Raw genomic sequence first — 27,781 nt, 5'->3', positions numbered from 1 at the left:
TTTTTTTCCTCTCTCCTTTTTGGGCTACACCAGTTTGTCATCGGTCCATACTGAAATCCAACTCTGAGTAGGTTACAAGGGAAGGGAGAAAGCGGGAGGGAGCGGCACGACTGCCATAGTTAGGCGAAACACTGAGAAATGCGACTGACACATCCTTCCACGCAGCCCAGAGCCGCCGGCATTCCCCCCTCCCGTGGGCATGCAGCAAGTCCTGCGCCAAGCAAACCGCCCATGCAAACCCACACACTGCCACGGCTGAAGCGGCCACGCCGGGGCTCGATGCTACCCACGGTGGGTGGTACGTACGCCAAAGGAGGCGGGGAGGGGGGCAGGAGGGCAGGGGAGGAGGAGAAAGAGAGCAACAACAAAAGAACAACAATAACATCAGTCAGCCCACCTTCAAAAACAGAACAAATTTCAGCAACTCTCGAACCGAGAACCAACCTGATTGTCTTCTTTATCAATACTAGAGTTATCTCGCTTCAAGATAAATCGCTTCTGGGATTCTTCACCTTTTTCATCTTTTAAATGTTCAGAAAACCTTTGCTCTGGTCTGCCAGCAAAGTAAAACATAGCAATAAAAAAATCTTTCTTTTGGTTTTGCTTTGATCTTTGTTTCTCAGTGCTCTTTGTTTTCACAGAGGCATTCAGTGCAAAAGCAGTTAACATTTGTGGTCATGGTGAGACGCTGCCTATAGCTGTCTGAGGCTGCTGTATCGCTGCTAACTGTTATTGCTATAAATAGCTTTTGTTGTTGTTGTTGTTGTTGTGTAGCAAGGAGTGGGAATCCAAAATCTCAGTCACTGAAATATTTAGACACTCCTCACTGTGACTGAAGGACGGGGAAAACAAATTAACATATTCTATGTTAATTTGCTTCCTTTGGTAGCCATGCCCTCCGGCAACATGGCCACCTAGTGAAGCCTTTTCGGTTTTAAAAGTAAGGAAAAACTGATAGAAATCTTGAAAACCAAACCTAAGAGTTTCCTCACTCCTAATAAACAAAATCGGTAATTCAAGGGACTGATGGTGTTTTGCTTAAACAAAATATTATCTCATCACCTTTAAGTCGGGAAGATACTCCAGGAAGACCAAAGAACATCAATTAGCTAAAAAATTTACACCCATCCAGATATTTATTTATTTATTTATTTGAACCCAAACCCCAATGGTGAAAAGCTCAACATTTTCAGGTTCTTAAGCTAGAAGGATTCTGTTCCATGCTCTCACCTTGCACGAAAAGCTGCATCTCATGTCACTTCACCTTGCACAAAAAGCAAATTTTAAGAAGCATCTGCTGTCACTGCCAACACCTCACAGCTCTCAGTCTCCAGCCTGCAACACGCCCAGACCTAAACCTGTAATGTTTTAAACCCCACAGATGTTGATAAGGTGACCAATGGCCTGAAGAACCAAGCTTGGCTTCATGTACTGCTATAACCCAACTGGGACTGGCTAATGCGCAAGCTGCTTTTTAAAAGCAGAAATAGGCTGTGTCATGCTGTAAGGCTTCTATCAGGGAACACAAACCTTACACTCTGTGTTGACGGACCTGCTAACATCAGTACTGGTAGGAGATGCTCATGTCTAGAGACCCACATAAACAAGACAACAAAGCTTCCGCTGACATCAATGGACCAATTGTGAAGAAACGAAAAGGTAGAATTTACAGAAGTCAGTGACTTTGTAAATAAAAGTCCTCTACAAACTTAAAAATAAAAACCTTTGCTTCATCTTATTTCAGAATGGAAAATTAAACCAGATATGTAAATCAGCCACCATTTTGTTGTTATAGCATTCAGATTTGCAGTTAACTAATTAACAATGGAATTCAAATCAAAATTCAGCACATATTCATGCCATAATTACAGTCTACTACAGCTCATTGTCAGATGTGCAGGAAACATTTGTAATGAACTGTTAGAAATACAATATTAAGAGACAGCAGCTCTTCTTTCTGTACGAATTTGAAGGACTCTAACTTCTGTTCACAATTTGTATTTTTATGATAAACTGACAAAACATACCAGCCCAATTTCCACAAATTTTGAGAATTCAAGAAGCCTTTGTCCATCACCTGTAGGTGCAAACAATAACAGATATACGGCCTAACATGTGAAAGTCAGGAGATTCTTGGGATGCCCTACTAGCCTTCTTTTGGGAAAGGCCAGAGGACCGTGGCTCTCTGCATAGTTTTCTAACCTAATGGGTCATTAGTGATGTTTCCTCACACTGAAAGGCTACACAGCCCCATTAATGGATTTCTAGGTGGGCTGTTCTGCCTTTGCTCCCATTAATGAGCACTGTGCCTGCACAGCCAGATATGAAGATTAATTCCCTCAAACAGTCTGCTTTGACAGGACCAGCTGAGGAATATTACTTTTCTGGTTTTACATGCTAAAGCACAAACAAAATTTCTGCAATTGAATGATCAGTTTAAAATTTATAGTTGTAAACTATCTGCTGAGCATCTAATGAAGTATGTATCAGGCATAACAAATAATTGGAATTTTAAAATGCAGCGAAAAAGAAAGTAATCGAAAATTAGAGAGAAACAAAGCTTGAAAAAGCAATTTGGGAAATTGTCTCCTCCAACTACTAACTTATTTAAACAACAACATGGTTTCCATACTTCATAGCATTATTTTCAGTTTTTATTCCCATTTGCCCTTCATTTACTATATATAAAACATTTCCACTTGTCAGAAGAGAAGCATTAGATCAAGCCATGAGCCTCAACTAATGATCCTGTATGTGCCTGTTAATAAAATTAATCTACAAGCCCAGTAGCTGATTAATCTCCAGTCGTGAAAAGCAGACTCTGCGAATGTGCAGAGCATTATGGAGTGCCGTGGTACCACCACCACAAGAAGATCCTTCTCGCCCAGTTGTCACTGCAACTCTGGGTGACTGTTACCAGTGAGGCTGCAAGCAGCATGGCCATCTCAGGCCTGAGGGAAGACTGTCAAGTGAGAAATGGGGTAGCAGAGCAACAAATATCTTCAGGCACGTCAAGCTGCAGCCCTCCCTCAGACGTTAAAAATCCAAAACAGACATTTAATTGAAAGAAATGTAAACTATTTTAAAGAAGACATCAGAGTTCAGTGATATTTACATGTGTCTGTGTTTTCCTTTTCCTTCAATACTGTTTACTGCGCTTTCTTTTTTAACAGTTATTGAAAAAAATGTATTATTAGTAGGATATAGATGGCAAACAATCTTTAAAACCAACAAGTGGAACCAAATGCTCTAATCACTTCAGTAGAGAAGTGATGGACTCTGGAAAGATTTGGGTCTCGTCCTCTGATGGAAGTCAGTGCAAGTTCCACATTGACAGCTTTGAAGTTCCCTATAACCATAGAATGCATTTGCTAAAAGAAAGCAGACACTTTTTTTGCATTAGTATATGGATTTCCAGATGAATCAACTGCTTGAAAAGGGAAAAATAATATGTAATTTTGAGTAAAATTGCAGTGTACTACCAATGTACTAATACAGTATACAATTACAGTAATACAGCAGATACAGTGGGATTCATCTCATGGGAGTCCTAAACTAATAACAATCACATTTACTTCTCTTCTAAGCTTTTTTAGCCCTGATACTGTCAGTAGTAGAGTCTGCACAATATACCAAATTGTGTTCATGCTTGTAAGGGAGTGTATTTATCAAGCTTATTTTCAGTACTGGCATGAATTAAGATCTTACTCAAGTCAAAGCATGGTTTACAATTATTATTTCAATCCCATGTGAAATCAGGAACTTATTCATGACTATCACGCTGGTTACCTAATTTACACCTTAAAATCCTAACCAAACCTCACTTTATGTGGTAAAAATTGAATTTGCATAGCCTTTTTGAAGAGAGAGTATTTCTGAAGATCTCATCACTAACTCAAGTACCCTAAGTACTTAGAGATCTTATGCAAAAACAAACAAACAAACAAACCTACAATACCTATCCTATATTGGTGGGTTGACCTTGGCCACACAGTACACCCACATCTACATGCTAACAACTGTGTGCAAGAAAACAAATGTGCAAAGGTAGGCTTAGAAACAATGCTGCACACCTGTATGACATTCAGCATTTCATTTAGTCCCCATGTCTGGAAATAGTGGGCCACTTGAGAACCTCAAACTCAAAAAAAAGCTTAATCAGGAAATACCAATTCCCTTTCAAGCTAATAGGATTTTTGCAATTTGGAGACTGCACTGAGAAAACCAGAAAATAAGACCTGATTATAACTTGAAGTCTCAAAAACCAACACATGAGAAGGGTGAAATCATACAAGCTAAAAAAATGTAAAGTTGGGTGTGTTTGTTTGTTTTCTTTTTATTTAATATAACCTTTTGATCATCCAAATTTTTATTGCTTTACAGTACGAGTAGAAGCAAAACACCTGTGCCATAAAAATGCAATTTCGCAAGAACAGAATCGCATATGAATTCACTTAATTCCTAAAAGTTGTCGGATAGTTAAGTCACCTTTCTGGCACCATATCTCAGAACAAAACACACAGCGCTTTTCCTCCTTCCTTGTAAAGCTTTGGATCAGCTGCTATGGATATTTAAGAGAAACTGGATCTCGGAATAAGCTAGTGCTGTTTGCTGTGCATCTCTGGGCAGCTCTGCAGTCCCCTTCTCACTCCCAGATCTGCCAGAAAGCCTTGGCCCTTCCAGCAGCCAAGACAGCCTCTCTTCTCCATCCTGCCTCGCAAGGTAGCACCATGCTCTTCAGGTAGGTGCCAGCAGGATTACCCACTACAAGGAACCAACTTCAGTAGGTGTTCTGAAGCACCCAAACCTTTCACCATAAAAAGCTTCATGAAACTTTCTGAGCATCTGCAGACTTCTGCAAAGTCTGCCCCCATTGCTCAAAATCTTTGGAAACGTTCTCCTAATCCATTTTCTTCCACAGTGAAAAGAGGGAAAGGACAGATAATGAAATAGCTTTTTGGTGAGTGATCAGTTTACTCAATTTACACACACAGAATGTAACAGGCATCATTAAGCTTCCTATCCCGTGTTTTTCCCTGATTTGAGAGCACTTCTGCATACTTCAATGCAGTATCAGGCCCAGACTTGGGGAGAGTGTTCAGGCAAAACCTCATGGCAATCCTGCTTTCCCACTTGTAGTGGCTATGCTCCTTCTCATGCATCATTTCAACTCTTTCACCTTCATTTTCATGTTGGGAGATCATGAGAATGGTCATTTCAAGTCAAGTTTCTTGTTTCTGTGCTTTCACTACGAGGGTGACCAAGTACTGTCACAGGTTGCCTAGAGAGGTGGTAGAGTCTCAATCCTTGGGATGGTCCTAGGCAAATGGTTCTAGGTAGCCTTGCTTTAGTAGGGAGAGCTGGACAAAGTGACCTTCAGAGGTCCCTTCCAACCTCAACCATAGTGTCATTTTGTGAAACACTGAGTCAGATATATAGTAACAAATCTACAGCAGAACAAAGCTCCATCACTAGACTCTTACAGATTTTGTGCCTGCTTTTTCTTTCACAAGTTGGTAATTATCATTTACCTTTCTCATTTTATCATTACTTAAAAGCCATCTGCAGTTCTTACTTAAGCAAGGGCCAAAAAAACACTTTTCTGGACTCACTCCTTATACAAAGCCTATATTTTGGAAATGGTAAAGCTGGAATAAGCAGCAAAACATTTCTGTGTGTCAGAAACGAAAAAAGAAAAAAGTTAAGATTTTGATAACAACATCCATTATAAGGGTTTTTTCCTACTATCATTATAGTGATTTTAATGTGAGCTATTTCCATTTACTTCAGTAGAGTTCCTCTCAATTTATCTCGTTATGACAGAAAACAGAGTTCACTCCTCAGGCACTTTTATTACATGGACCCTTTAAGAAGAATTCCCCATTACATGCTCATTTAATGCTTTTGAGTCCAAGTCAATCGTTTTAAGTAGCAATGAAAAAACTCACAAACCCTAAGTTCCTTAACCAGGTATTCACTATTTAATCAAATTACAGATTTTCAAAACATATTGCAGAGTGGTACAAGCTATCAGTATGCATGGACTAAGAAAGTCACAGGGCATTTGCTTGTGTCTCCTATGTTTGGAAGCAAACTAATGCAGTTTCATAGACCTCTGTTTGCATGGGAGATAAGAAATGGAATCCTGGGGGAAAAAACCCACACTCACTTAAAATTAAGTTAATTAGCTCTGAAATAGCTGGCTAAGAAACAGGAAATACAGATACCACACCAAAAGGACAAATGGAAAGAGACAAGCATGAGGTTTGAACATTATGGTTCTGAAGACTCTGTCACTATAGTAGCAGAGCACACAAACAGTCTGGGATTGTCAGCACTGACTTATATACAGCACATAAATCTTTATTACGAGGCATATGCTTCTGACAGCACCGCAGCGCACAGGCTGTTGCAAGATGCCTTTCAAAAGAAGCAACAACCTCACCATGTGTGGAAAAGATGAGTTTGCCAATGCAGCACCTGATGTAGTTATAAAGTCTAGCAAGCGCTGTAGTATATCATCTGCAAAAGCCTCACAGGTAATAGTGAAGCAGCTGTCTGAAGGAATGCAATACAGGATAGTGAGTTCAAAAGTGGAGGTTGCTGCGGTGTGCAAGAGTCTACACAATGAACTTTGCATTTGTAATGCAATGTTCGTTCACTGCACATAATGAGGGACAGCATGTTAATAATGCTCTCCTGAAGGAACGGCAACACAGAGTGGAAGACTGGTAGGATAATGGGGCTAGGAATGGACAAAACACCACTCCCACGTAGCTGCAGGAGCGTCATCTGGCAAACAAAATGAATAACTGACAAAACCATCAGAAGAACAACAAGATGATGAGAGCAGAGGAGAAGCGCTGCTGCCAACAGGGTTCAGAGAAGTTGTGAAGATTTAGGGGCACTGTTACGCAGGTGTTCTGATGGTTTAACGGTGTTTTCTTGTTATTTGCACTTGTCTCTAATTAAACTGACTGCTCAGTCCCACATTACTTTGGCCACTATTTTGAAGGCACGCTGTGACACAGTGTGGTGGCTTTTCTTGCTTTGCTAGTTGCGAGTATCTACTACATCTGCCCGCAGTGCTTTTTTTGGTTTTATGCTGGAGGCTCTCCTAGGGCTCTACATTACTGTCATAGTAAAAACTACACAAGCATTACTGTTTCTTTGCTTTAACTTGCAGGCCAAAACTCTATTATCTGCAGTACAAATGAATGTTTTGATCATGGAAGCATGGGAACATATTCTGAGAGTTTGAGAATTCACAGAACTTGGAAGCAAATACTGTCATTGTCAACAGGCCCCAACTTAATGATGAAAGGCAGAATCCCAGCCCTCCAGGTTAAATTATTTTATTAAATTCTCCCAGAACAATGCTTTTCAAGAATGAGGGCCAAGAATTACAGCCTTTAAATGGATTTTGGGTATTTAGGGGCTGATGGATGCTAAAACACAGTTTCAAAAAGTCAGAGTGGAAATTTAAATACAGATAATTGTTAAAGTACAGTGCAGTTATATTATCACAACTGACTACTTAAAACCACTCAAGATGGCATTTCAAGTATTTGAAGGTAAATGCCTCATTAACAGATTGCTGCTTTTATAGTATGAGTCACTAAAACCTTCTGTTATGATGATAAAAGCACACTGAAAGCCATGGAAAAAAAAAAAAAATCAACCCTGTACAAGACAATTCCTTCAAGATGCTGCCTACCCTGCAGCACAGAGTTGGGGAAAAGCCCTCAAATACCAAATGCTACACTTTACCTGCTTGAAGATTTTATATTCTTTAATATTTTTCTCAGAGCAGCATCTGGATTCTAAACATGTTCTGTGTTCATTACTAAACAACAAGGATGTGAAAAGTCACAAGTTATTTTGATGGGCATTCAACCGTTCTAATTAGGGTTGCAGATAACTGGCAGGACTGAAAGGAAGAGCTGGTAATGCTACATGGAAGCTACGCCCCCCTGGGTTTTTTGTCGAGAAAGAATGAGGTTAATTCTGTCACGCTCGCCCACCCCTTGAAGATGCTCAGTCCCAGTACCCCAGCAGCACAATTTCAGTGGGGCTGGCACCAGTAGCATTTCTCATTAAGAAAATTAGAGTGAAGCTGAAGGATGCAAGATGGATAGAGTAAATGTACAGTGAATCTCTTCCATGCCGAGTCTGTGCCAGACCACACAGAGGGCCAGATACTGAAGGCTTTCAGAATATATGGTATGTAAAGAACCTGATCTAATGTTGAGGTATCATAGCACATCTCATGATGTTCACAGGCCTTCCCAAAGCTTAATTCCAGAAAGTCATCCTGTTTAAGTCTATGGACACAAAACCATAATACATCTTGTCTCCCTGAGAGTCCAGCTGAATACAGGCTTCAATATTTGGCCCAGTATTTTGAAGCCAGAACATAGGAACCTAGTTCTAAACTTACAGGAGGTGCTGGCAGGCCAAGGGCACCTCTTCTGCTACATGGGGCTGAAGTGCAAAGCCTTCTCTCGGTCCCGAGGGACCTCCTTCTCCCACTTTCCTGGACTGGATTTAGTTCTTGATTTTCAGGGTGTCTATCAAGACTGAACAACTTCCACAGAGCCAATTTATTTTCAGCTAGTAGAGGCTTGTAAGTGGTAGCATAGTTTATTACAGAATTCATGAATATTTGATTTTAAGGATGTGGCATACTCTAAGTTGCTGAAAATTACAGTGTTGTATAACCGATATGATCTATTTAAAATTACATTTTTCTATCTTGGAAGTTCAAAAATTAACAAGAAAGAGAGAGAGAAAAAGGAAGCAAATTCAAGATTTGAAGAGTACCAAGGAAGGCAAGATACTTCCCCAAAAGCCAACCAGCTAATAAAGAAACTGTTAGTCCTCTTAAAATGGCCCACACATACAAATCAATACCATAGCAAATTCTTGTGCTTACTTCTACTTCAGGCCATGGACATTTTACTTGTCTCCAGCAGGAAAACTCGTGGATCAGAATTCATCCACTGAACAATCACTGGTCTGAAGAAGAGCGTCTATTTTTAATAACTTGTCAGAGGCTACCTTGGAAACAGCAAGCAGAAACAACTGACTTTGCTTATAAAGAAAAATATTTCTCAAAAGTCACGGTACTTTTTCCATTTCTAATGATCATGCCACATTAAAGATGAGGAAGGCAACAGAACAGTAAAAGGCAATTACTAAAACCAATTTGGACCACCTCGAAAACTCACTTGCTCATCTGTCAGCACGTCATTTTTTAAATGCCCAGATTTAAAGACATTATTTCACCTATTACTGATGCAAAGTTACCTCTGAGGTGCCATTTCAGGTTCCAGATCTGCTTCTAGTGATTTGAAAGCATAAATGACCAAACAGTAGCTTGATTAACAGGCACTTTCCTGCTACAGCTCTTTTCTTGGGTAACCTCCCATCTCCCCACAGAGAGCAGGTGATGATAACCTTCTAGGTTTATCAAAACTAATATTATTAAGTGCTGTGATTTTAAGGATTTTTTAAAAATAGAAAAAGAGAAATACCATAGATGTCTTCTGATTAATGCTTAACTGATATTTCATTACAGTATAGAACAGCAGTAAAGTACAGGTCCACCTTAATTATACATAATTTAGTTCTGATAAATTACATTAGATGAAAATTTAATATTGGAGCTATTAGAACTGGTTCATTAACCCTAACATCTCATTTACAGACTAAGTCATTTCCACGGGTCCAGTATATGGCTTACACTGATCAAAGCAAGAATGAAGCCAATATTTCAGGCTCAAATTCAGCTCAACCTCAAGTGTACAAAGTTGTTATTGTTTTTTTTCTTTCTTTTGTGTCTTTCATGTGAAACAGACATGTGAGTAAAACAACAGAAAGCTTGCTCAGAAAAAAAAAGGCTGTCCTAGTTTAAGTATCATTAAAGTCAACAAACATTAAAAAAAGACAACGACTGGGAGAAAAAAGCTCAATCTCTTCCAGATGAGCATCAAGCAGTCAAATTACGAATATGCACAACCTCACATAATGCATTTAGTGGAACAGGGGCAACTTTACGTCTGAAACAAGTGTCTGTAGCATAACATTGAGATATTGCTAAAATTCCTAGCAGTAATGCACATCCTGAATTACTTCGCCAATCACCATGCAAATGGATAAAAGAAAGTCAATTCCTCCACATCAGGTGGCTTTCTTCTGCGTCAAAAAGCCCAGGCAATGCAGTGCGTGAGGAAATGCAGGCCACTGCTGGCGGCAGACATTTCCTGAACCTCTACGTGAAATGTCTAATTGCCCTTAACGCTTTTCTGAAGCATTTTTTTGGGAAGTTCCCCATTCCTTCTCGGATGTGGAAGGCTCCTCCTGCTCGGCACGCAGGGATGTACCGCCCAGCGCTGGGCTGCAGCTCTGGCCACATCAGGAAAGGCCAGGAAGGAGCTAAAGGCTAAAACCGAAGCATCACAACAATGACTAGGGGAATACTGGCCTCTTGAATCCTGGACACGATTACTGTTGCACCAAAACAAGGGGTTATTTTTGAATCATGTTCCTAATTTAATCCCAGATTGAAATGAACAGGGGTCCTTTTGTATTTAAACAAAAAAAAAAAATCCATGAAAACCAATATTATTTCTTCTTCAAAGCTACGTTACTATGTAGATACATAAACTCATAGTTATTTTTATACATAATTGCTTTATTATGTTCTTAGTGAATTCTTAGTTGCATAATGTATTAATTTATCTTAAACTGGAACAAAATGTCTCAGACAACAAGTGTTACTTCTCAGTTATTTATTTCTTTTCCATTTTAGTTGCATAGGACTATTGCCCTTATATTTCTTTATATATTTGTAACATATGACACTGCTATCCTGATCGGGCAATAGCAATCGTAAACCAGATGGAAAGTTTCTTCTTATTCCTTTTAGTCAAGGAACAACTATTCTGTAGTGGAGATGGGAAAGCGGTAAGAACAACAGGAAACAGGAATGGGCTCCATAGTCTCTTGAACAAAAAAAAAAAAAATGCAAGACTCCAAGGAAAAAACAAAACAAAACAAAACAAAAAGCTCACAGAAATAATGGTGTTCACATCTGTTTTCCTCCATCATATGGCACATAAAAGTGATTCTACACTTGTGAGATCATTACTCTGTGTACATATATGAAAATCAAGGAATGCATAAGGTGCTTAGATGCAGATACCATACATCAAACTATTTGCTGGATAACTAACTGTTCCATAGTACAATGCGGCAGGGGGGAGGTGTGTGTCAGGGGGAGGGCACATGGGGAACCAAAACTGTGCTTCAAACTCTCTGGAAAACATTGAATTGCTTTGACTGAGATTTTCCAAAAAATAAGATAAATGTGTTCAGGTACACAGTTGTAACTACTACCATATCGCTAACTAAAAAAGAGCTGCTTCCAATTGCATGTGGAAAATGTCCCATTTTTCCCATCCTCAAACAACTGCATGAAGAAATTAAAGTCATTTACACTGAATACATTAGTCAGCCAACGGGAAAGGCATACTTTTTTGAAAGCTTCAAAAGTACTTGGCGTCTCAAGGAAGTGCTCTTGGCACTTCAGCCTAGAGAAAAAAAAAAATCTATAAGCTATTCCTCATCGAAATTGCCAATGTTCGGTGAATGCTATTTTACAGACATGTCTGTAGGATGCTGTACCAAAGTTCAGATTCTTAAGATAGTGAAATTGGCACACCACACCTCTACTAGCATAGAAGTTAACTACAACGAGATCACTCGGTATATACACAACAGAAATGAGAACTTTTCTTCTCTGTTTGTGATTCAAAACACTCTTACACAAAGGAGACAGAATAGCACAGATTGTATGACGTAACTATGAAGGTCTTGTAGGTTATTCAACATACATACTATACATGATGTCTCCTCCTGCTGATACAATTCAGTCCCTGATTATAAGGAACTCCTGTAACACATAGAACATCTCAGTATTGCCCAAGGTTTTTGACGAATCTCAAAGGCACTAAAAACCTTCCAGCTGGGCCAGTAATACATTAACATTTACATATTAACAGAATAAGAAGAAAAGTAAATATTACAAGAATCATAACTCATGATGGTCTTGAAAAAAATATTAGTCATAACTGAATATATGAGTATTAGTATGAAGTTCATAATAGGTATGTTACACCCTCAGAATGTATGAAAATGTCTAAATACAACCTTACATATTCTAAGCACTCTACCTTCTCAATTCTGATGAGCCCTGCCACTCACACTTATATAAAAATGTACATGAATGCTTGTGTGGGTTGTAGTACAGACATACTTTTCACATGGGTGATGATCTCAACCAAATGAAAACCCTTTTCATTTACCAAGCACATCAAACACACTTCCCCTACATTTCTCCCACCTATCTGCAGATAATCAAATGAATGAATCTGACTGAACTGATAATAAGAGCAAATGTGCAAAAAGCTCGGAAGTACTTCCAGATGTTTGATAAAAACTATGAAGATTAGAAGGTGGTACATAAACTTTTCTTTCTTTCTCCAGCTTGGGATGCCCTAACGTATTGCCTCAATTCCAAATTTCTGTTTATATCATATTTCACTGTCTTAAGTTCCCTATACATTTCAGTATATCTTTAGATAGATGACAAGCAGACACAGATGACAGACAAATATACACCACAATGGTGACACAAGAGCAGTTCCATACTGAACAAAGTAGACTTCCCTTTTTAAGTAGTATTTGAACTCTTTGACTACAAAAACAAAACAACAACAAAAACCCCTCCGTCATTTCCTGATTTACTTTTCTCATATATATTGCTGAGAACAAGATTTTTAAAAGTTGTACAATTTAGTTAGGCAGGACTTTGTAAGATATGAGACCATGAAAAAATATATTTATTCTCCTTTTTTAACCTAGTCTTAATTTCAAAAAATATATGGAAAAATAATTTGTTTTTAAAATCCAGTGTTCTGTAATGAGAGCTAGAGTGGAGACAACTTTATGAAGGTTCAAAAACACTTGGGTAGCTGAGGTCACTTCTCTGTGGTTCAAAATTTCATTTCATTTCATAAAAAAGCTTCAAAACCGGAATGACTTGTTCACATTCCAATAAAATTAAAAACAACAAAAAAAGGCACCTTAGATTAAGCTTCTCATCAGAAACAGTCTTCAGACTGCAGAACTGTCATTGTGGTCTGACTATAGTTTTAAGAGAGACTTCACCAAGAGTTTACTAAAGCTCCAGGACAGCAATCCCAGAGATATTAGACTCTGAGTGCATTTTTACCATTGTCTTTCCCTCTCTATAAAGCAGCATTGTTGGCCAGACAAGCCACAGCCCTCCTTCCACCTGCAACCTCTTCAATAAGCACTTTCTCAAATTCCAAGCCCTCAAAAAGCGGGTGTTTTTTTAAAGGCACAGGTGCACAGAAGGAAACAGATGTTGCCCTAAGATGGCCAGCTGATGAAAGAAATTAAATGTCCCCACTCACTCCTTTCATATCCTAGTCCCCCGTTTGACAGACCCTACTCCATACTGCACCACCTCTAAGGCAGCGTTGTCACAGCATCTCTACAAGTAGCACTGTTACCAGATTTTCCACACCAGCCCATTCATCTCAAAGCCATTAACTCCCCTGACAATTGTGCCTCCAAGCACCTGTGGGCAGCCAGAACGAGAGATCTCTGCTGAACAGGACAAATGCACCTCACTGCCTGGAGCCAGGGAACAACTCATCATCTGCAAGTGTGCACAGAGATGTGACACAAACCTTCACTCAGCCAGAGAAATAAGCCACACGGTGCTTATTCAAAGCCCACCTGGTGACTCCGCAAAGTCATATGCTCTTCCTAAACAGTCACACACACACAAGTCACAGCCAGTGCAGAATTTATGAATTCTTGAGTATGCAAGACTATTCTTCTCTCTCCACAGTATGCAGCTAAAGTACTTTGGAAACCATATGCCATGAAGAGATAATTTACTGTCAAAATGCGAAACTTCAGAATATCCGCCTACGGGGCCTCTCCATAAATTCGCATAAAACTATCAAGGCTCAGGCTTACAGCATAACCACGTTGAACAGTGTTTCAGCTGCTCTCTAGATTCTCCAGTATTCTGGATACTGCCCAAGTAGTAATTAATAGAGTCAACACACTCCCAGTACTTGGTGTTGATTCTGAACCACACAAAATTGTCTCCTCTGAGAGTACTGAAATGCGGAACACATGAAATCACATTAGATGCTTTCAGATGTGGAACTTACACAATATTTGCTGTGGATAATAAAATCTCATCAGCCCTTATTCAAGCTGGATAATAACAACCTATTTTCTGTCAGAGCCAGAGCCATTTTAAAAAAACAAAAAACTAAAAAAACAACAACCACAAACCATGCCATCTCCTCCAGTTATGAAAAGAAAGAGCTACTTCTCAAAGATTTATTTTGCAGCAGTATCAAAATAAAGTAAATAACACACTGGCAGCACCATGATGCAATACAAGCTTCATATAATCCAGTTACCTACCACCAAATCACTGCAGAAGGGAAAAAAATCTGCAGTTTGTGTGGTGCTTACAGAACAGCTGTACTCAGTCAACAGCGGGGCAAAGCCCTGTTTTTATTTCTAGATCTACAGAGAAACGTTGTCAGAACTCAGCTGTCTGGCTCCATGCCTCACTTCCAGCTTGCAAGACCACAAGTGAAAGGGTCATTCAATCCATTATACCCCTGCAGCACCCTGCCCGCTGAGTTTGCCCACACGGTTGCCAGCTCATGCCTGGCACCGCACAAGAAACCACAGCTTCACCAGAGCACTCAGATGAAGTTTTGATTGCTGAAGACTTCAGTGTCCTCTCCAGAAGTGTTGTGCAAGCATTTCCAACAGTGCTTCCAGTGCTACACATCTCTGTGATGCATAGACACAATTGAGCAAGGTGTTATCAGATATTAATGTGATATTATCACATTATCAAGTTAACCAGGAGAAAGCAATGCTGTGAGGAAAGATCTGTAGCAGCTGGTGCACCGCAGAGGTGACACAGACGGGAACAGAAAAGAGAGAACTGTAAAGATCAAGGACAGCCCAAAAAGTATTCAAATATGATTGACTGTCTTTTGTTTATGAGGAGACTATTTTTTTAAATCATTTACAGCTCAAAAATGAACACTGGTTTGCTGCATACCCAGCTTTTTTGTATTCATACCCAAACATGGTCCTTGCACAGGGGCAGGTATGACCAGACCCTGAGGCTAAGCCTTAGCAGCCTCAGTATTAATTTTAACTATTGAGCTACTGTAGTTTTCTAGAGTTCTGACAATCAGACTGTCAGTGCATGCTTTCTTCAAACCTTTAAAAATTAATGTCCAAGTGTTATTTTACAAAGGTCTGAGTATCTCAGGGATAGCCCATGAAAAGGATCTAAAATAATTTGTCCATGATCTTAAATTTACGTCACACACACACACAGAATTGTCAGGGCTCCATGAAACAACAAACATCAATGTGTTTGGCTCAGGTTTTGATCTTGCAGGTAGTTCCTCTAGCTTTCTAAAGAAGATAATAACATTAAAAAAGAAAAAGACCCTTTGCAACTGCATCTAAGTAAGTCACCTAACTGCTGGATATGCAAATGAAATAATTGTTTTTATTTCTCACACTAATTGAATACAGGAAGTACACAATTTTCAAATGTGGCTTTCCTGTTCCAATACCAGATACCAAAACTTCATTACCCAGTTGTAATTACTTCCCCTTCATTATATAGCTGATAGGTAAAGAGGGAGAGGAAGGCTATGGTTCCATAACAGTTAATACACACGTGGCACTCAACAGAACAAGTGATGTTGATCAGGCAAGGACACATGACTGTATCTTTGCTGAATTAGCCAGGGAACTTGATATCAAGCTTTTGCTAGATTTATACAGGTTCACAGAGGAGAGTATAGAGCATGCCAGCATAAGTTTAACCTGCCAAGAATTTTGCAATGCATTTGAACCATCAGAAGGAATTTATATCCCACAAAAACTCTGTGGTCAAATGATGAGATCTGAAGAGAAAATAAAGTGGAACCAGGAGATGAAAAGAAGAGGAAAAGGGAATGAATGGTGGCAGGGGGTGGAGGGGAACTAAATCCTAAATAACCAGGTTGGGCAGAAAATGCCTTCTGAAGCAGGGAGAGCCAGAACAAGGGAAGAGACAATCTTCCAAATATGTTGTTGGGGTTATTTAGGAGTACAGCCACATGGTATCAGGTGACATATAAAGCAATGAGCCCATTTCCGTAGCAAAGTGGTGGCATCAAGGATTCGGGGAAAGAAACATTCCCACGTACTGTGTTAAGTTTCTTGCAAGAGACAAATTGAGTTGATTTCTCCTTGTGCATCTTCATATCCCTTAAATACCCTCACAATGCTAGGCCTGTCCTTTCCTCCCACCCCAGAAAGGGATAAACAACACCCACTTTTGCTAACAAAAAGAAAAAAAGGAATTACGCCACACAGTTATGGTACAAACCAGCTCTTGTGAAAGGGAACAAGGGAAAACACAGCAGTGTTGCTACTTACATTCTTGTATTGCTGGTCTTGTTGATAATTACAGATTTTCCAGTCTGATCCACATTGTGATCCATTCCAAAGTAAGCTGCCACTCTGTGCACTAACATCCTCTGATAGGATGACATCTGAGGGAACTTTTTATAGTGATTACTGGAAAAAAGGAAACAAATCACAATGATAATTACATTTCCCTCTGAGCTATAATTAAATGAAAATAGCAATACATTTGATAATTCAGTGGACAGAAATCTAACTGAAAACTTCTCCTTCGTGCATTTACATATAAATGTCTGCTACAAAAGGGCAGACAAGAGAAAGGAATTCTATTTTGAGGTTCTCATAAGCATGTTTCTATGCACTATGTTGGAACAAACAAAGCTCACACTTCATGGCACTGACTGAATATTCCGTATATTGGAAAGAACTCAACTCCAGCCCCACACACAAACAATCCTGCAGATTTGCTGAGACACTGACAACAGCTTTCTGCCTTTTTCCCCAAAGGTCAGATGTAGGGCGATGCTGGAAGGATCTGGGTTGGTAAATATTCCTTTTTTTTCTCTTACTGACAAAGCATCTATTTTCCATCAGCATAACTTCTGCACCTATTCTAACTCTATTATTTTAAAGTTTTATTATCAAGAGCATGTAGTAGTGAGAATCCCTCCACCCAAGTTCAGTTTTATTTTTCAATACGTTAGAATAGCATAGCACCCATGGAAACCCACCAAGTAGAATATTTGACTGTCCTCTGTAGCGAAAGCTTTACTTTTGCACCTAATGAGATGAGCCAGTGGAAGCGACTGAAAATTTCTGACATAGCAAAATGCAAAAGGTTTTTGTTTGTTTACATCTACTGTATTTTAAGCAGTACCACCATGTGTTAGGAAATAAAAGCCTGGTCTTGCAGCGTGCCAGTAACAGCACTCAGGAACACCGTGGTCCATATGAGCATATCCCTCACACAGCTTGTGTTGCTACATGCACACGTGACTTAATAAACAAGCAGGGAACTCGACTTACTTGTTGTCACTAATAAAATCAATGATTTCCTGTTCCATTTTCAAGAGTATCATTCTGTCCCTGTCAAAAAGAAATGCAAGGATTTGTAGCCTCAACTACAAACAGACATTTCAGATGAATAAATGAATATCTCATTGTTTTTAAAGCAATTTTGCAAGTATTGTCAGCCACCTTGATTAAAAATTAAATGTGCTTTGCCTTGGTGCATTTGGAGAAGACTGCAGCCTGCTTTGCTGACATATGTGACAGATTTAGCTCTTCCTTAAGCTCAAGTATGATCTGAGAGGGCTTCCAGCCACACCTGGTTGTGATCAACACCTTGCATAGAAAGACTCTGACTGCTATGGAAAGCTTTGGTCCTTTTTCACACTTTTTTGAAGGAAAATGAAATTTCCAGCTAACCTAACTCTTTCATAAGGAGAGGTGCTACCACAGACATTTTCAGCATTTTGTTTGAGACAGATCTTCCACGAGGCATTGATCTGCAGGCGAGAAGACTGGTCACATCTAATATAGTTAGAGAGAGCACAATGGAGAACAACCCCTTTGAATTATGGCTGCCAGGAGACAAAGCCACAGCATTTCTCAGTCAAAATGTTCTGGTTTTAACTGGAAGGTCTCAGATGTTTCTTTTCCGCACCACTCTCATGCCAAAAACATTCAAAAATTCCCCCAGCATATTCCCACATATACATTTATTTCTAAGCCTGAGAGAGTCCATCACTCCTTATTTCTCTTGAACTTTCTCATTTTGTGCAGATAAAGCAATTCAAGGACCTTCCGTCATCTATACAAGAGGTTATGCAAGCTGTTAGGTACCCAATTATTCCTAGTTCTCCTATAATTGCAGAATTATGTGGTACCTATTTAACAGATTCAATTAAAACGAACATAGAAAATCACAACACATAAAAACATTACAGATCCTTCCTTGGACATTTAGCTGCAAATTTAATGACGAGATGAGCTTGCTGCTCCAAATGAAAACTATGGGAATACCGAGAGCAGAATTTGGCACTGTGCAGGGGATTTTAATTGTGTACAGCACTGCCAAAAGAAAGCTACTTTATATTCATACACAAGTCTCCAACTGCAGTAGTTATATTACTGCTAAAATCATGTAGAGCTATATGCAAAGAAGGTAAGGACAAAGACCAGATGTCATTGAAAGTGAAATTAAGCAATGGGTGACTGAAGAGGGGAGAAGCTGATGACTTTTTGTAGCTTTTTGCTTAGTTAACAGCCTACCTCCTTTACATTTTCCCTCATAACCATCTCCAGAACTAATAAAACACAGTATACAGTTACGGAACTTGATTACCAGCTATAATTTCAGGAGTGTCAGCTCTAAAGCAGAAAATACCTACCTGGGGTTATTCTTTAATGTATTAATGAGAAACTCATGCAAATCTATGCCTGTTGAGTCTGTATACTCTTGACTGCAATCTGAAAAATAAAAACAAACACCCCCGCACTCATTTATTTCATTTCAATAGTTAGGATTAACCTATGCTATAAATCAAAATCCATTTTCCAACAACAATTCGAAAGCATATGCTCCGAAGGAAAACGTTCATTTTGGAGTTCAGCCAAGAAAGACCCACACTAAGATGCACCGGGTGGATTTTCTTGCTTCCTCTGTACTGTTCTACTGAGAACATCGCATCAAAAGTAGACACTGACAGAAAGTGCTTGTCATTTGAAAAATCACTTAAATGCCAATCAAGACTCTGTCAAGTTCTTCCTTTAGACCACTAAATAATTTCTTTTTAAATTTAAAAAAACCCACTTTTATTCATCAATGTCTCTTTGCATCACTTAATATATGCTGCACACATGGGAAATGAAGCATCGTGCCAGTGGGAATTCTATTTGCATTAACAGACTGAAATCTAGTGACGCCTGAGAGTGGGCAGGTAATAGGGATGCGTGACAGAAGTCAGAATTAATTTTTCAGCATTGCCATATCACCTGACTCAAAAGTACACACAGATCCCTAAGCTGGCGTGAACTGTGAGAGCTCCATTGAAGCCAACTGACAATTCACACCAGCTGCGGATCCACGCCCCAGGTAGGCAATTATTATTTTTAAGAGATTACAATGCAACTTTGTACCACAGATAAGATTTTTTTTTTTTTAATACCAAATTTAGATACAAAATCTTTTCTGAAGAATGCTTAGTAGGTTATAAAGTGGATTGCAATGCAGGCTAAATGTCATGGATGGACTTCCTTACAGCATTTAAGAGAAATTCTCCATGAGAATTCTCCAACACTGCACAAATGACATGCCAATATAGTCATCAATCTAGAGAAAAAAAGCATACTAGAGTCTTACACTTCTTTTATAATTACATATATATTTACATATATATATGTTTATACCAACACGGTAAAGTGTTCAGAAGACCTATTTTACATTAAAGAAAACTAATACCCTGCAATACCAAACCTCGGTTTGGAAGGTTTCTTCACTTTCAAAACCCAATGTTTGTAACAACAAACGCTCTCGTGAATATGTATTTCAGGTTTTGAATTTTCTCAATATATGAAAACACTTCTGTTTAATTATACACAAAGATATGCATGCTTATAAAAACACAATCATTTTTATAACAGTAACTATAACAATTTTAATATTTTTAAGTTCACCTTTTGATAACATTCTGATCTTTTTTTCACTGTTTTTATCTTTTTCTTTATTTTTATCCTTCTCTTTTTCTTTCTCGGAGTCATCTTTATTAGATTTATCTTCTTCTTGCAAGCTAGGAAAACTTGAAAGCTGTAGTTGGATTGATTCCTGTTGGGAAAAAAGAGAGATAAATTCAGGGCCAGATTCAGTAGGCTTCCCATGGCTTCCAACCTGCAGAGATTTGCATTAAACTATGTGTAGCTAGAAAAGCTGAAGCCAGATACATTTCTTTCCTATTTGAAAAATGATTTTTCCAGGAGTATAATGACATTTTAGAGGCCAAATTCTAGTAGTAAATGTATTTCTTCCCTAATATTTTAATCGTATAAACTTTCAGTCTACCTATATTAAAGGTACTATATTATTCTACAATTCAGTAATTCTCACTTAAGGCTTATTAGACCAGTGAAATAAATTTTATATCGGCTTTCTTAAGCACTTCTCTAATTCAATCAATTTAATCAGTACACGTTAAATGACCATCAATGGATAAATGTCTAGAAAATATAACTTCTCTCACCTCCCTAAAAAATCCTGCAGGTTCATATTAACTATTTTGTACATGTAAGCACAGTATCAGCTAGACTGAGCTTTCAGGCTCTGACAGTAGCTGTGAGCAAATTCTAAACTCAGTTGTATATGAGGGCTTACTAACTTAGCAGGTACTTTGTATCTAAAGACATATGCAAACATGCCTTTAGCAAAAAGGGTGAAATGTGCACTGCATTTTTCAAACAAGTCGTGGTAAGTGAATTTCTCCAAGGCACCACAAGTATCCTCAAAGCCTCAGCATTTCACAGACCATGAGCCCCTTTGAAAGCATGCTTCAGCTTTAAAAACGTAATTAAACTGAGAATTTAAGCTGGTTTGTGTTTTCCAATTTGCTCTAAAGAACTTGCTATTTCCTGGCTTACAAGATCACTTTATATTGGCTTTGTTTTAACAAAATACAAATTGTTTTATTTTGAAGTTACCATGGCATAATTTATATACTTGAAGAAATACCAATCTGGTTGGACAAAATTGAACGAAGCATACTTCTTATGTTCATATTCTTTTGAAGAAAAAAATGGCCAAAATAACACTGTAGGCTTAAGTAGCATAAAAACACACATTTGAGTTAAACTTCATGAAACTCCCTGGTAATGCAGTTTTCTTAACAGAGTCCTGCATGTGTGATAATTTTTTTTGGCATAATGTTAATGAAAACCAAATTCACCCATACTGGAGAAATCAGAGTTTCTTGAAGGCTAGCAAATTCCCTTCCTTCACAATTTTTCAGAGAATACTAGCATACTAAAAGATGAATTTAAAAAAATTAAGTCAGGGGTTTCTTTTTTTTTCTTTTTTTTTTTTTTCTTCTTTAAAGCAACCAGACCATTATAATTTCAAAAGTTGCTTTCCAGAGTTATATTTTATGTTTCTGAATTTTTTAAAGAACTACAGATCAGCCACCACAACACATGTAAGACAAGATCCTAACAGAACAAGGTATCAGCATAAACATGCCACAGTAAGACAGAAATTGGGCCATTTCTCAGCTTAATCATTATCGACTTTTTGTGAGGTTCAAATGTGGCACAAAAGACTTGAGATGAAAAGCACTATAAAAGAGAAACAAAGCCCTAGAGCCAAAATTTAACCTGAACTACCATCCTTATCCCCTACTTCTGGTAGATTTGGCTGACACTGTTGGTGAATAACTAAGCATACAGAGGGAAAGAGTGGGAACTCCTGGTCATTTGAGGTAAGGATAGATAGGAAAATGTTTGCTAGCCTGCTCAGTTGTACTTAGAGGACTTACGTTCTGCCTGCTTTCTTCCACTTCCAAGGGCAGTTCATTTTCTCATTCAAACAACAAACTTTGGATCAATCACTACCAAAAGACCCCGAGGGATAACAGAGACTCCCTGCACTGCCCCGAGCAGAGGGACTGTGCCACTAACTTTCCAAAACAGGAGAAAAATGTAACTGGCCATGCTGTTCCCAGGACATGAATCCTAACCCTTTGCAGTGGTTGTTAAAATGCACTTACAAAAAGGAAAACAACAGACTTTACACATAAGCACATATATGAACATACAGTAGATACTGTCTTACATATAACATAATTCTTATATATATGCACTGAATAAACACACGAAAGGGCTGTAGAGTCGGGAAAGCAAGCTACTGTGTATTTTCTTAGATTTTTATTGATTTTTCTCAATAATAAAATACAATGTTTATAAATACATTGATACAGGGAAAGTAAAGTGAACAACAAAATAACTGTTCAAATTGCAATAATACACTTCTTGGTCAATAGTATAACATTAAAGGCAACATTCCTTTTAAGTAAGGACATAGTGAACCATCAAGTAAGCGTTCAAGATCAAGTAATACAGGTAAACAAGTTTTTTTCCCTATACAGGAAAATGAAGGCAAGTATTCAGATATAAATACAAACATCAAGTCTGCAGTACAATCCAAACTCAGTAGTTCTGGCAATGTACTGTACATTCTCTGGTAATTAATTCCCTGTGCTTTGTAAACCATTAAGATAAAATAATATTTTTTAAAAAATCCATACTTGAAAATAAGCTTTTTCTCCTCTAAAGTGAAGCAAAGCAATTCAGTTAGCATAAAACTTCCTGTATCCTTCAGCCAGTCCAGGGAGGAGCCTGCAGGTCCAGCTTTTCCATGGCAAAGCTGAGCCAAATTCATTAGTAAAAGGTCAGCAACAGCAAAAGTGCTACTCCTATCTAATTAAATACACCAAGCCAATTGTGTCTTTAGGAAATGGATGCTGGGGTCCAAGGAGGCCTTTTATCTCCCATAAATGTTTCGATATGGTCCAAGAAATCTTTGCCACGGCTGGTCAAAGCCAGGTAAGACCAGAGGCTGCGTGTAACAGGAACCTCTCCTCTGCCTGGCATCGGGGTGCAAACCAGGCAGGGATTTTACCTCAAAAACCTGCCAGTCTCTCTGATGTTTCATACAGGTCTTGTGCAGTACATTATAAACTACCATGCGATGCTTAATACAATCTTTTCATATTATTCTCCTTTTCATTCTCCATTAAACAATAGAAAATACAAATTAAAGCAGAACAAGAGTCACACATGTCGAGTAACGCAGGTTAAGCAGAAAGCGTATACCTACAACAGAACAACTGATAAAATAACCTGCTCATCTACTGCGTAAGCATCATTGTAGAGCAGTAGAACATGTAGATGCTCCCCTGCTAAACAACCTGGGTTTTGGTTTTTCAGAAAAAATTTTAAAAGAGAAAAATCTCTCCATACTTACGAGCTAAGAGGAGAGCTGGATTTGTTTTGTTTCAAGTCAATAGAGGAAATGGTGAGAAAGTACACTTAAATGTGATTTTTTTTTTGTGCTAAGCTCATAAGAAGTCACTTGCTCAAGCTCTCTTGATGGCTGATCTCATTTGCACATCTTGTAAATTACAGGCAGTACTCATGATATTTTGGGTTTGCTGTTTTGTTTGGTTTGGGTTTTTTTTAAAGCCTTGCTCTTACCAGGCAAGCAAAGAAGAGTATTTGAGGTTTTTACTTCTGCTTTTTGGCATATTTTTTGAAGTTAGTCTACAAAAAGTGTTACTGTCCAAGGTCAGATGTGCAGGGGACAGAACTCTTACCAGCTGCTAGGACTACAACACTACCAGTACAGATAAACGCAAATACACGCTTTTCAATACCGGAAAATTCACACCAAGAGTTTAAAAAACAAATGCCACTCAGTAGGAGGCATCCTTGGCTCTATCAAGATATTTCAGAAAGCAAAGGACCTGTGAATTTTATGTGAAGGGGGACACTTATATGAACTGGAGTCTCAGAGGAACCAGAAACCAGAGCATATTCATAACTGTATCTGGTGCAGCCTCGAAAGAGATCGCCTTAGAGAAAAGAACATATTAATATTCTTTTTGATTGTTACTATATATATTTTTTTTAAATTTTAAAATGTGAATTCTTTTGAATTCTTTTCCATTTGCTGAAATTTTCAGGGGGTCTGGAAAAAAAAGCAAACAACACCCTGTGATATAGTATAAAATTAGTATTTCAAAAATAAAGTTCACGCTAAACCAGATAACTTCATAAAAATGTGTTCGTTGCTGGATGTAATTTTTCCCCCAAGAAAGACATCGTTAAATGCCCAATTAAGTAACATAATCATGCAACTTGAACATAGAAGGCAACCATGCAGCTAACAGCAATGATTGCAAGCATACCTGATTATCATGAAGATTTTCTGCTCCTGGGCGAGGGGATGTCTCTTCACACACAGCAAGACTCCGGACAAGTTTTCCTTTAGCTCCTGACTGAATAAGAGAGAGGAAACAAAACAGAGAACACTGCTACTGACCCCAAGTCACATAAGCTGCACACATTAGCTGCCCCTAAATATCCCAAATAACAACTACCCACCCAGCCAAAAAAAATTGTATCTGCTTTTGATGGGGATGGAAAAAGATTCTAAGCAATGAGCCATTTGCCACACAGGGGAGGTGCTAGGTTTATTTTTGCCTTTAATAATTTCTGCTACAGTTCACTCATTTCCAGCAAAGATCATAACAGTAAAGGATAATCCAATACTGAAGGTAATTTAACATAAAGTTAAACTCATAGGTTCCTTCTGTCATTTAGGCTTGGGTTTGTTTGCTTGTTTTGGGTTGGTTTCCCCTCCACCACCACCCTTGTTCTAGTAGTGTTATATCAAAGGAACACAGACAATAAAATGAGCAAGTTTTATGGATCTGCGTTTAGAAAAATAAAATAATATTTTGTGGGTGGTTGCTGTGGGTTTTTTTTGTTTATTTTGTTTGTTTGGGGGTTTTTTTGTTTGTTTTTTGAGGAGTTTGGTTTTTGTGGGTTTTGTTGTTGTTCCTAGAGGCTCCTTAACCTACCAGCTCCCTTAGGGAGCTAGTCAGTCTCTGCTTATGTCAAGATTTGTTCACTAAAATTAAATTCAAACAAAAACATTAATTACTAAAGCAAAAGCAACAAGCTTTTTCCTTCCCCAATGGTGCACACATGCTGTCTAACGCAAGCACACAGCAAGCCCAGCAGCATAGAAGTATGATGGATAAAGGAAGAGGAGCCTGATATGTTTCACCTAGAAGAACTCCACTGCCTTTGTACAACAAGATTATGGGGTAAGGGGGGGAGAATAATACACAAACAAACAAAAAGAACAACCACCACGTAAGTGACGAAAGGCCATAATTTCAATTGCAGACAGACAGCTGACTGAAACTCATTATCCTACCATGACACGCAACTCCAAAACAAGACAGATCCTCACCTTGGATCTCTTTTTCTGCTGGTTCTGATTTGCACCTCGTTTCTGGGTATAGCAAAAAAGAGAAGCAGTTATCACTTCAGTGGAAACTCTACATGGCAAGAGCATTACCAATAAACAAAGAGATTAAATGACTCCTAAAATGAAATTTTAATCAGTTGTTGACTGCAAAACAACTTCCCCAAACCCAGTCTGGAAAGCAGGGAAAACCAAGAATCATCTCTGCTCATTTTATTCATTTTGAGAACAGGTATAAACAAGAAAAACACAGTGCACAGTGTTCTGTAATTTTGCATATAATAAAAATGTAAGAAAAGGCATACTTAAGTAAATGCTCCCCCTCTCCAAATTCCTCTTAAATTGTAGTCTCCCCCTTTATTTTTATTTTCGTTTGAGCAAAAAGGATTAAAACCCCCTCATCCGATAGTCTTCTTATCAAATTACCTTCTTAGGCTTTGCATTACAACTTTTTGTTGGCAGTAACACCTACAAACCAAACCACACATTAAGGAATTATTCATTAGTATTACCTGTAAATTCATGAGATCAAGGTAGTTTTCTAAATCCCCAAAGAGGGAAAACAGTCAAATATTTCACCAAACTTTAACACAGACGTCTAGGATTTAACTTCTCAGAAAAATTAATAGCATGGACAGCAGCCTAAAGAGCTTGAAAGGTATAACAAATAACAGCATTTATTTTATAGGGAGACAAAAGGACCAAATATAAAAAAAAAAAGATAAATAAAATCAAAAAAAGAAGAAAAAAATAGATAGAGTCTCAAAATTATGAGGGAAATAATAGGGGAAGCGTAGACAATGGAAACCATCACAGAAATGGAAAGGCAATGGTAACACATTGCTATTTAACGTGCCCGTTCACTGTCCCTTTCTTACCTGGAGCTCTGTCTTGGCATCGCTCAGCTTCTCTTCCTTCTCTTCTACTTCTGAGCTTTCAGATTTACTGAGGATACAGTTGTCCGGGTTTGCTTCAGAGAGAGCAGACTCCTGCTCTTTTGCAGTTTCTTCTGCCGTCTCCTCGTTCAATTTACCTTGCTCAGACATTCTTCCAGACAGAAATTAAAATAACAAGATTTGGTGACCTGAAAAGTCAAGATATCATGACACAAACACACACACAAAAACACTGGGGGTGAATTTTTATATATATATGTATTTTTTAAATTTCCAAGTAAGTAATTTCATTTCCTTTGATAAAGAACCAAAATGCGCAGCTCAGGAGAGGGAAACTATATATGCCTCAGCTGAAGAGATGTACTGAATTGACAATATTGAGTAACAGCAGAATTGTGTCAGATCAAACAAGCAGAGTTTCGATCTACACAGTCTTGATGGTGAGCAGATTTAAGGCAAAGTGCTGCGATTTCCCAACCCTGACTCTCTCAGCCCAGCCCCAGAAGAACAGTGGTGTAGGCAGGGATGGTGATGGACTCTCCACTACAGGGTCCAGCAACACCAGGCAGGAAGGATCCATTCAAACTTCCAGGTCTCTGGCATCTAAGTGCTCCCTTCCTCTAGATTTTTTTTTTCTTTTTTCTTTTTTTTAAAAAAAAAAAAAGTGCAAACAGAAGTAAAAACCAAGCATCAGCAACAACACTGTTTAGAGCACTCAACCATGGTTTTTGTACATAGCAGAAATCCATGGTACTACCAGCTTTAAAAATATATATAATACTTATATGTATATATATCTATATATATATATATATATTTTTGAAGAGGCAATAATTCAATATAACTATGAAATCTAAATTTGGCAATAAAGCTCTCCGGGTCAGCATTTTCAGGCATCAAACTGACAGCTCCATTATTAAAATCATAAGCCTCTTCCCAAACCCCATGTCACTCTCCAGCACTATGAAAATCCTACAGGAAGCTCTTGGCAGGTATTTCTAATGAAGATATCTTAACTGAACTGCATTTACTCTCAGCTCACAATGGGTTGTTGTACAGAAGCTTTAAAAGGCTTTTCAAAGTTAAAACCTATTATTATTTTCTCTCCCTCTCTCTCTCTCCCCCCAGCTTCCTCCTCTTCAAGCCTCCCCCACTGATCAATTGTTAAATGAGACTCATGAATAATTTAACTTTTCTTTCCCCATCCATTTGCCTTAAGAGGCATCTTCAGGAAAAACAACTGCGGTTGAGAAAGGGGTTTATTTCAGAAAGGGTCTTT

The 27,781-nt window shown here is 38.4% G+C and overlaps 1 protein-coding gene across 2 annotated transcripts in view; it reads right to left on the bottom strand.

The window, feature by feature from the left end:
* The window catches only part of ARPP21 (cAMP regulated phosphoprotein 21), a gene marked incomplete at both ends in the record, with an annotated part of 102,240 nt that extends 75,588 nt beyond the window's left edge, over positions 1-26,652 (bottom strand). Inside the window, 9 exons of one of the 2 annotated variants that reach the window (XM_080339211.1) lie at positions 445-553; positions 16,579-16,719; positions 17,593-17,652; positions 18,960-19,038; positions 20,245-20,392; positions 24,519-24,608; positions 25,592-25,633; positions 26,033-26,074; positions 26,485-26,652. In XM_080339211.1, coding sequence (XP_080195337.1) covers positions 445-553; positions 16,579-16,719; positions 17,593-17,652; positions 18,960-19,038; positions 20,245-20,392; positions 24,519-24,608; positions 25,592-25,633; positions 26,033-26,074; positions 26,485-26,652 — 879 coding nt within the window. The remainder of the gene's footprint in view (positions 1-444; positions 554-16,578; positions 16,720-17,592; positions 17,653-18,959; positions 19,039-20,244; positions 20,393-24,518; positions 24,609-25,591; positions 25,634-26,032; positions 26,075-26,484) is intronic. The other variant, XM_080339212.1, reaches the window with a different exon arrangement.
* Positions 26,653-27,781: the final 1,129 nt, after the last annotated feature.

This window comes from Nesoenas mayeri (genome assembly GCF_963082525.1).
Source record: "Nesoenas mayeri genome assembly, chromosome: 2".
NCBI classification, from domain to species: Eukaryota; Metazoa; Chordata; class Aves; order Columbiformes; family Columbidae; genus Nesoenas; species Nesoenas mayeri.
The sequence above is the reverse complement of the archived record's forward strand: the minus strand, read 5'-3'. Positions and strand labels throughout refer to the sequence as shown.